The 10,099-nt window shown below is 43.0% G+C and overlaps 2 protein-coding genes across 3 annotated transcripts; one reads left to right on the plus strand and one right to left on the minus strand.

Annotated features, from left to right (window-relative positions):
• The first annotated feature begins 1,987 nt into the window (after window positions 1-1,987).
• Window positions 1,988-6,405, plus strand: LOC119330371 (transcription factor GTE1-like). Its single transcript, XM_037603478.1, has 9 exons — window positions 1,988-2,256; window positions 2,832-3,069; window positions 3,304-3,471; window positions 4,215-4,292; window positions 4,975-5,199; window positions 5,297-5,392; window positions 5,664-5,722; window positions 5,821-5,971; window positions 6,064-6,405. The coding sequence occupies exons 2-9, from the start codon at window positions 2,953-2,955 to the stop codon at window positions 6,223-6,225; spliced, it is 1,056 nt and encodes a 351-aa protein (XP_037459375.1). The 5' UTR covers window positions 1,988-2,256; window positions 2,832-2,952; the 3' UTR covers window positions 6,226-6,405.
• Window positions 6,406-6,414: 9 nt separating this feature from the next.
• Window positions 6,415-7,941, minus strand: LOC119330373 (serine/threonine-protein phosphatase 4 regulatory subunit 3B-like). Of its 2 annotated transcripts, none has more exons than XM_037603480.1 (6): window positions 7,803-7,941; window positions 7,414-7,494; window positions 7,122-7,230; window positions 6,836-6,920; window positions 6,687-6,744; window positions 6,415-6,593 (listed from the first exon to the last, which is right to left on the minus strand). In XM_037603480.1, exons 1-5 carry the CDS (start codon window positions 7,866-7,868, stop codon window positions 6,696-6,698), a joined length of 390 nt encoding a protein of 129 aa, XP_037459377.1. In that variant the 5' UTR covers window positions 7,869-7,941; the 3' UTR covers window positions 6,415-6,593; window positions 6,687-6,695. The 2 variants fall into 2 exon arrangements, with proteins under 2 accessions (XP_037459377.1, XP_037459376.1); XM_037603479.1 differs by having other exon boundaries at window positions 6,682-6,744.
• Window positions 7,942-10,099: the final 2,158 nt, after the last annotated feature.

The raw sequence follows: 10,099 nt of genomic DNA on the forward strand, positions 1-10,099 counted from the left end.
CCTCTCTTCTGCATGGCCTGGCCCCACCCCGCCTTCTCCCCCACGGGTGTTTTGCCGAGTGTCGTGGAAAAAACTCTCGGCAAAATATTGGAACTCGCGCAAAATGTGCTTTCCCGACTACTACACTCGGCAAAAGGGGGTATGCACTACACTATTTTGCTTGTCGAGATTGCATACGACCTTGGGTAAAGATGATCCCAAAATCAAAGTTTTTCATTTCGACGAGACGAATAATTTTCATTGCCGAGAACTTTTTCATTTTAGGCCATGTTATTTACACTTATTGCCATGCCAAAATATGGTCTCAAATTAATAAGGTGATGGTCATATTTATTGTATAATTTACGACAATGGGCCTAAACTTGGCATTTAGGTGCATCTCGCCATTACAAACAATGATGCCAAATAGAGTTTGCAACATTTTGTACAAAAAATATTTTTTGCATTTTTCTAAGTGTAAAATATGGATATTTTTGAGAAACGGGTAAAAAAAACATAGTGCAAAATGGCACCACTCCAATTTTCACAAAAAGTAGACCATATTTTTAGAAAATTCCCCTGTTTTCTGGATCTTCTAGATTTCTAGCTACTTTCGCACATTTAAATTCAAATTTGAACTTCAAGTGTACGCAAGTAGTAATTATATGAAAGAACCACTTAAAGTTTGAGAGATTCAGCCCCTTACCATGAATGGCCGTTTTGCCCTTGTTTGGGGAAAATGAAACAAAAAGGATACAAGTCCAAAAAATGCAATCCTTTCGCATGGACTCCTTTTATGTGTATTAGTTAGGATGAAAATAACAAACTTTCAATATGAAAATTTTGAAAGAAAAATATCCTTCACAAAACGGGCTATCGTGTTTGAACATTCATGGTTTTCAAGTCAAACGACCAAGGTGATGACATATTCATTGCATAATTTATTATAATGTGCCCAAATTAGACATATAGGTGAATATTACCATTACAAAGGGGGTGTGTCCTGGTGGGCCGACCCAGCAGTGTGTTGCACTCTAGCACAAATTGGTCAAAATATAAAAAGTGACATGTGAGCAAAGGGCGCATGGCTAGCCACTCAAGCGGATGAACTCTGCTAACTACTAGGCCCCGTTGAACTTTAAAAACTATGTCTATGCGCAACATCACATCTGAACTTTTTTTGAAATTTCAAAATGCGTTTGTTTTCTGAATGTAACCTTTTTTAAATTCCAAAACATGATTGTTTTTAAAATGAATACTTTTTAAAAACTATAAAAAATTGAAAACTTGAACATTTTTGGAAAAACACTCGAAATTGTGGACATTTTTTGAAAAACGTGAAAGAATTTTGAAAAACTTCAAATGTTTTTCAAAGCACGAACATTTTTGGGAAAAATGAAGAAAAATAAAATTCCGAAATTTTTTGAACATTTTTTAGAAATGTTGAATTTATTAAAAAAATAAACAAGAAAAATGAAAAGAGAAAGAAAGAAAGGAACACTAGTGAAGAAATAAAACCCAAAGGGAAAAAGCCTGAAAAATAGTATAGAAAAAAAAACTATCCTAGCTACTTGGGCTGGTCCATATGCAGTTTGCTCGCTGCGCATTTCCTAGTTTTTTTTGGGGTGGGGGAGGTAAAACTAAGTTTTATTCATCAAACACCACATAGTGTGGGATAGAGTTCGGATCTTGGAATTAGCCGAACCAAACGTGACGTCTTAGACTTAATGAAAGAGAAAACCTGGCTAGACTATGTGCTTCGATATTAATAGCATGACCTTCAGAAGAAAAATTATACAATCAAACAAAGACGCTTGCACTTGATCTCGCTGATAATGGCTCGTTTGCCAGATAGTTTACTCACATTTTTCTGAGAGAATATTTAGCCTCGATGGGCTGGGAAATCGGGCCGGCTAACCTCGAGTGCGACCGGCCCGTCGTTAGTCCAGTAGAAAGCCCGCCACGTCGCCCAAGAGCCCACCCTTATCTGTTTTTTTTTACAGGACCCGTATCTGTTCTGTTCCTCCAGCACGACCGGCGGCCGCCCAGCCTCCTCCGCCCGCTCGACAGCTCCCCCGCCGCCGGAGCTACGCGCTCACACCCCGCCCCCCAGGTCCTCCGCCGTGGCGAGCCTCTCCCTTCCCGCCCTCTCTTCCGCGCGGCCCCGCCTTCTCCTCGCCGCGCCGCCGGCCGCTCCACCCCAGCTCGCCCCCGTCCGTGAAGGCGACGACCGCCAGCAGCGGCCCCATTCGAGGGAGGGAGAGAGGTTCCTCTCAGGTCAGCTTCTTTTCGCCTTTCTCTCAAGCGTGACTATCCCTGCATCTGGCCAGTTCCTCGATTTGGACTTGGTATGAACACTAGCACGGGGAATGGATCTCGGACGATGAAGATTTTTTTTATTATTATTTAGCAAAACCGTCACAGGACATGGATGAGGCTTTTGTGCGGTATTTCTTTTTTTTCCAGATTTTTCTGGATGGTTAAGTTTTGGCCTGAATTTCTTTTAAGGGTGCGGCTAGATCTCAGTCGATTAAGATTTAACCAAGTCTCAATCAAGTGACAGAACACATAAGAAAGAAAAAACTAAAAAGAAAATTTTGCACAAATCTCTACGCAAGATCTGATGAATATAGCATCGACTGAGACATAACCAAGTTTTATATCTAAGTCGACTGAGATTTAGCAACTCTGTTTTTTTTAATGGCAAAATTATTTTGTTATTTTTTATAGGGAATATATTCTGGTCTTTCCACCCTCTCATTTATGTCATCTAGCAAAGAATCATGGTCAGTTGTCCGCGTGGCATTTATCAATTGGCAAAGCGCTAAATTTGGATATTTGATCAATTGCAGATAAAGATTGGGCAGTTTGGCTGGGGCAGAGCAAACATGGGACATTTTATCAATTAGCCCCCGCGACTACAGCCGCAGTGTCGCTCGCTACTCGCACACAGCCGGCGGAGACGAACCATAGATGGTGCCGGAGGACGGCGCGCAACAGGCGGCGGCCGCCACCGCGGAGCACCCCGCGGTGTCGGAGGTGGACTCGTTCCGGTGCCAGGTCGACGACCTCGCCTCCAAGACCGACGTGGTAACCCCGCCCCCTCCTAGCCTTGGTATCAGTTTCCGTCTCGCCTCAGTAGTGATTTCCATGAAGGGCTCTGCTGCCAGAGCAGCTTGATTCTCAAGAGTGCGCCATTTTCGGGGATTTTGGCTATTGCATGATTAGGTGTCAGGTCTAGCGGTCTCCTGTTGCGATACTGTGTTCTTTCCCTCCAAGAATTAGGGCAAAGTTGTCTCAGACTTGAACTGGTGTGTGTTGCAGCTGGAGAGGAGGGTGAACGAGGTGGTAGGGTTCTACGACGGCAAGAAGCATGGCAGCGGAGGGCGCAGGGCCAGTGGTAGCAGCAGGTATGCGGCGAATGGTGCAAGGGACAGCAACTGCAAAGGGATGCCCGACCTCATGCGGCAGCTTACCGGTATCATTCGCCAGGTGATGATCTTTCTTCAGCTGTGGTTTATCCCATGGTTCATTGTGTTTGCTGGCTACTTATGCTATATTCTTGCATCCTAGAGTGTGTTTTAGAAAGTCGGACTGGTGCCAGCTTTGTAATTCGCGAGTCAATTTAGAACATTAGAAGGCTTTCCGACCTGATCGTGATCGATATTGACTAATGTGGCAACCTAGACTTTTTCCATTGCTTGTAGTGATTGCCTGCACATACTGCTCCTGTTCTTTCCAGCAAGATAGATTTAGAATGGAATCAAGATTTCTGCTACAAGTTTCAAACAGCTCCCAAATTTATGTATGCTTCCATGAACATCAATCTGGTTCTTTTTGGCTGTGTTCATTGGTAGACCATTTTTCACATGTGGTCTTCTGGCGCAGTGAATGAAATAAGCCTAAAATATATGGTCTGCAGCTCTTGCTGAATGCAATCATCTGAACCTAACTAAAAAGCCTTGCAAGTGAACTTACAATGCATTTTTTTTAAATTGGATATACTTTTGGGATTGATTCAACCACTATATGTGGAAAATCCTTTTTATTAATCTAGTTTTCTATGGTGTAATACCCAGTACAAAATTTATCGTTCTTTATGCACCTTCCAAGTTCGATTGAGCTACTGCAGCTAAAAACTCAAATATGCGATCTCTTTGCCCTATGAAAAGCTTTCTGTTGATTTTTGCAAAGTTTGGCACTTGATCCTCTTTTCTATTTTCATTTTCTTCCAGATCACGTCTCATGAATGGTCAGCGCCATTTCTGCAACCGGTAGATGTTGTAGGCCTACAACTTGATGACTATCACAAGGTGATACTGCCAGTACAGTTTGTCCTGTATTTTGCTAGAGTTCTGTTCCTAATGAAAAGAAATTTTGACTATAAGTGATACATTTTGGTAACTTAATGTGAATTAGTTCTGATAGTACTGTTTATAGTTTGCATGACCTAATGTTGGCAAGCCATCAGGATCTTAAAAACACAAGCTGACTTTGATTGCATAGCACGTTACTCGTGATTCGCTGCAGGATTTTTTTTTTCTGGTCTCCATTCTGCTTTCAGTTCACATGCTATTGCACTTCCTGAGAAGATTTTCAATGTCAAGGGAAAAACTGTTAAATCCTCCCTTATCTATGTATGGAAAACATGGCTGGGTATCTTATTAGCTGTTAATTGGTTTTGTAACTATTGTTTGCCCTCTTCCATGTACATGAAACTGAAAACCATTGCTTGGAACTCTAAGATTGTAATCATCCCTAATCTATAGAAGGAAAACCTGACATATTAGGTTTTCTGTTTATCTTACAGCTGTAATTGGCTTTGCCACTTATTATTTACCTTCTATAGTGTACTTCATATTGATGTATCCCTTGAGTTGATAGCGAATATGTTTTTCTATATTTAGTATATCAGTAAGATGGAGTTGCTTCGTTGGTTTCTTTACCTGAAGCTTGTTTGTAGTGACTCATATCTTTGGTTTCTACATTTTGCAGATTATAACAAAACCTATGGATTTCTCGACCATCCAAAACAAAATGGAAGCGAAGGATGGTACCAAGTATAGAAGTGTTCGAGAAATATATTCTGATGTTAGATTAATTTTTACCAATGCAATGACATACAATGATGAACATCACGATGTTCACATAATGGCCAAGTTATTACTCGAGAAATTTGAGGAGAAATGGCTCCAGCTTCTCCCTAAAGTTGAGAATGAGGTTGATATTTGTAGTCTCATATGTTACCGTTTTTGTTTTGATATGGATATGTGTTATTTAGCATTTGACAACAATAAGTTGGATCCTATTGTTTTAGGAAAGGAAACAACAGGTGGAACCAAACGATGCTCCAACCACAGACACTTCTCCGGAAGATGCTATTGCAAAATTAGCAAAAGATACTGATGATGAGGTCGGCCCTCTGGACTGTTATTCTTTTTATTCTTGTGTCGGTATTGATTTTAGCACATATACTGACTTTGACTCATGTTTAGAAAAAATGGCTGTTATCATTTAGCTTTTTGTCTATTGATGTATCGATGTGAAATCCTTTCTTGGCCAGCCTGAACATGCTTCTGCATCCTTGTCAAATATATGCCTTGCATATTCACTGCAACCCCTACTGTGTTCCCTTGTTTTGTTTTGTTATAGATATTCAGTACCTTTTATTTCTCGTGTTCCAGCTGAATGAGATTAATAAGCAGCTAGAGATGCTCCGGAACATGGTGGTTCAGAGATGCAGGTACGTCTTAAAGACGTTTATCTCATGCCTTTTGCTGTTTGCTACAGACTTATAGGGGTGCCAAGCCTAAAAACGTTACAATATTTTTTATCTTGTAGGAAAATGACCACAGACGAGAAGAGAAAACTCGGTGCAGGTCTTTGCCACCTGACACCGGAAGATCTTAGCAAGGCGCTGGAGCTGGTCGCACAAGACAATCCTGACTTCCAAACTACAGCAGAGGAAGTGGACCTTGACATGGATGCTCAGGTAAAGCTCCTTTATTCTAAACCCTAACCGCGCTCCATGCGCCACACTGTTTATAAAATGTTAAACCATGCTTCCTGCGCGGGCGGATGCAGAGCGAGACGACCCTCTGGAGGCTGAAGTTCTTTGTGAGGGAAGCGTTGGAGCGACAGGCCAACACAGCCGCGGCCCCTGGCAAGACCGACGAAAACGCAAAGAGGAAGCGCGATATCTACAATGCTCTAGCCAAGACCGCCTCGAAACGGATCCGGAGATAGCCCGGTTCAGGATGTTTCCGTAGAAGTAGCCGTCATGGGACAATTTTCTCCCTTGTGTGTAAGACATGTGTGGCAGTGTATATATGAACATGAATCTGCACTAAGCAGTCACACCTGACCTGGTCTAATGTTGTAGCATGTTATTGCCACCTATGTTAAATACAGAGCAATGTTGATGCAGCTCAAAAATAATAATCACAACAGAGGTGATTTTTATTACATAAAATTAATGGTGTGTACTCTGCACATGGCGCTGCGAAAAAGGGCATCCTAATTCAATAAATCCTGAAGAAAACAACAGAGGTTATTCATTGGTAAACTTCCTAACTCATCAGCTTCACTTCATAGGGTAAACTGTTCTTGAGGAGCTGCACAAAACAATGTAAAAAATCTATGCTGAGCATTCTTATCTTTGGGGTGAAAGAAACATCAAAGGGGTTTGATTGTATGGTTCACCTCACCACTGCCGTCTACCAACCATCAGGCCTCAGTTTTCTCTGCACTTGGCAGATCGTGTCCCTGCAAGATACCATACATTAGCATCACCATCATGCTTAAAGCATAATGAAACAACATTCGCAATATCATTTTCATTGTGATGGTAACATACCACACATCGGAGCACGCCGCCGCGTCTAGGAAGCTCAAGGAGATGGACAAGCCGGTCTCGGGATCGAACCACGAGATGAACGTCCCTGCGAGAGAGATTGAAGATGGCATAATCATGGTGCCATTGAACAGAGGGGAACAAACAAAATAAAGACGGCACCATTCAAAACAGATTAACTTAAAGCTTCCATCTTTTCTGCGATGACTTTTCGTCTTAGATTTGAATGTTGAAAGAACAGAAATTGAGAGAGGGGAAAGCAGGGGAAGCAAGAGAGGGGCTTCTTCACCTTGGCGCCTCCTGTAAATGTCATCCGGGGTGATGAGATGCAAAAGCATCGTCTCCTTGTTCTCCACGTCTATGACAGCCAGAACGATCTCCTTCTCCGATGTCGATCCCTGCGACAACAAACATACGGGGACGAAGAAGGCCATGAGTGACAACCTAAATCAGCGGAACCCCCAATGTGCGATGTAATCTGTTCTGCTACTCGCTCTGTCGTCACATATCGGTTGTAACAACATCTTATGTTGTGTTGGACGAAAGCACTGCGAATCTCTAGTGAACAGCATATGCCATACCTCGAGGTGGTCGATGGTGACACGGCCGGCGCCGTAGTCGTCCCACCCGCCGCCATCGTTCAACCTGAACACCTTCACAGGCTGCACAAGATCTCCACAAGATTACTCCCAAGATTCGTCAGTTCATCAGCAATCGCGCGCCTCATGAGTTCTTCAGTTCACCTAGATACGATCATCAGAGACATACAAAGATACTAGCACTACTTAATTCCTCTCAATCACAGACAAAAAAATTATTAATTTCTGCTAAAAGATCAGAGTTCTCTTGAGCGAAATCGGCCGGCTGCTCCGCGGAGCCGCGAGCATAAAACAAGAGGGCACGCGCACGGGGGACGGCGAGGTTTCGAGGAGGGCGGGCCGCCGGCCGGGGAGGGAGGTCGACGGCTTACCGGCATCGGCGCGGGCTGGGGCGGGACGGCGGCGGGCGCCGGCTCCGCGTTCTTCTTCCCGGGCATCGCGGTCGCCGCCGGCTCCGGGAACGATCGATGAGTGGTCAGCAACGAACCCTAGTACACTTTGCTTTTCTTTTTCTTTTTTGACCTGATGAACCCTAGCGCACCCGGAGTGCCAAGTTATAGCGCGGGGCTGGGCTCCAGGGAGCCCTTTTATTTAAAAATTCGAAAAATATTTCAAAAATAATATTTCCTCTTTTAATTAATACAAGTCTCTATTAAAAAAAACACGAAAGCTTATACATGTTCATGACGGATCTGTAAATTTTCGTTCGAAAACGTTATGATTTGTGAGCTACACAAAGAAAACGAAATCCTGGCCCATAAAATATGGCTCATTTTCATGCACGTATTTCTTTTTCTTTTTGTAGTGTGAAAATATATGGTTACGAGAATGTTCACGAACTTGTTATACATGTATTTCTACATACACTATTTTATTATTACTATTATTATTTTGCGTTGTAGGAATGTGGTATTTAAATATGTACTCCCTCCGTCCCAAAATAAGTATAGTCATTTTAGTTTAAAAGTCACAATTTAAACTAAAACAACGACACTTATTTGGGGAAGGAGAGAACACATTGTTGTGATATGGCCTCCTTTGGCCATTTCTGAGGTGATACACCAATATTTTGTTCCCGTGAAACCAGGGATGCCATTTAAATTTTTAATAACAAAAAGAAACCTCAATGGAATAATCAGCAAGGGCAAAAATGAGAATTATTATGCATTGCAAAAGATGTAGTACTCCCTCCAATCCATCTACACTGCTATTAAACAATCAAACAAAAACTTTTTTAAATGCACTTTGCAATTAGTCCCACAATCCACACGAACCAATCAACACCACACGATTAGACCCACACTTCTCAATCTAACAGCCACCATTGATCTAATATTTTTATGGGGTACACTTAACAATTTTCAATGACTGACCATGCTTCACCTAAGATGTAATACTGGAACTACCATTCCCACGTCCCCTGCAATCACGGAAATCTGGTGGCAAACTAAGGCAACTCCAGGACCTCCCAGTTCCAAAAAAAACTCCACGACCTCGACCTCACCGTCTGGCACGACGGCGGCCTGGTGCGAGACGCCGCCCACCACCAACGTCCCCCTGCCTGCACGGCGACCTCGCCGCACTGCACCACATCGTCGCCTCCCTGCACGATCGCCATCGCGATTGTTGCCGCTCATAGTGTGGCATCCATCCCGCGAGATCCCCAGAGTCCAGGAGATGGAACCTGCCCCGACACCAGCCTTGCCGCCGCGCCCGCGCACGGCCCTACACCCGCGCCCGCCGCGTCCCCTGAACCAGCCGGCCACACGCAGCTCTGAGTCTTCCGTCCATTGCTTCAGGTTCCACTTCTTCGTAGCGTGACGGCGACTCAGGGGGCTGGATTTGGCCACCGTCTGGAGGGACGCCATATATTGGATTTGGATGGTGAGCCCACGCATCTTGATTTTATTCAAAACGTTCCTCTCTAGCATGGTACTGATATGTGATGGGCCGGATTTAGAAGATGCCCTTCTAATCAATTTTATTGACGGTCTTCTCATTGGACTGCAGCAGATACCGTCTTGATGTATATATGGTGCCGTGATAGCTGATTAAATCTGCAAATTCTTTGTCGTTGACTATGGCCTTGTCTGTCAACTACCTTGATAGGTTCCTCTCCGTCTATCCCCTTCCTGTAAGTCTATAATCTCTGTAGATAAATCTTGTACGATGCCATGGTTGCCCCTTTATTCCTGGAGTATTTGCAGCTGGTACTATTTCTTTTTCTTTTTTAATTCACAGCTACTGGCATGAATTGGCCCTTGCATTTGGTCCTAGCACTGGCAATAATTTGAATCTGTTAATTGGGGACAGATATGCCCATCACCGGTATATATTTTGGTTCTGTCTAGAATTGGGGACAGATGACATCAGATCTTTTAATAAATTATAAACAACATATCTTTTTAATTTTGGTTCTGTCTAGAATGGTGAAATTCAATTTTGTTCTACTGCAGATTATTTTAATCATCTTCACCAACAGTATATATTGCAGAGAATTGTTTTGGTTTAATTTTTAGCATGTAGATATGATATGGTAAGCCTCCAGTGAAGGAGGGGCTTAGTCAAATAGAAACTGTTCTATTTGATATCCAATGTAATTTGGAAATTAGTGGTGGAAGACTCCTAAACTAGCATAGCATTTTGTTTGAATTTCTCTTTACTTGAT

The sequence above is a fragment of the Triticum dicoccoides genome, chromosome 7A (genome assembly GCF_002162155.2).
Source record: "Triticum dicoccoides isolate Atlit2015 ecotype Zavitan chromosome 7A, WEW_v2.0, whole genome shotgun sequence".
In the NCBI taxonomy this organism is placed as follows: Eukaryota; Viridiplantae; Streptophyta; class Magnoliopsida; order Poales; family Poaceae; genus Triticum; species Triticum dicoccoides.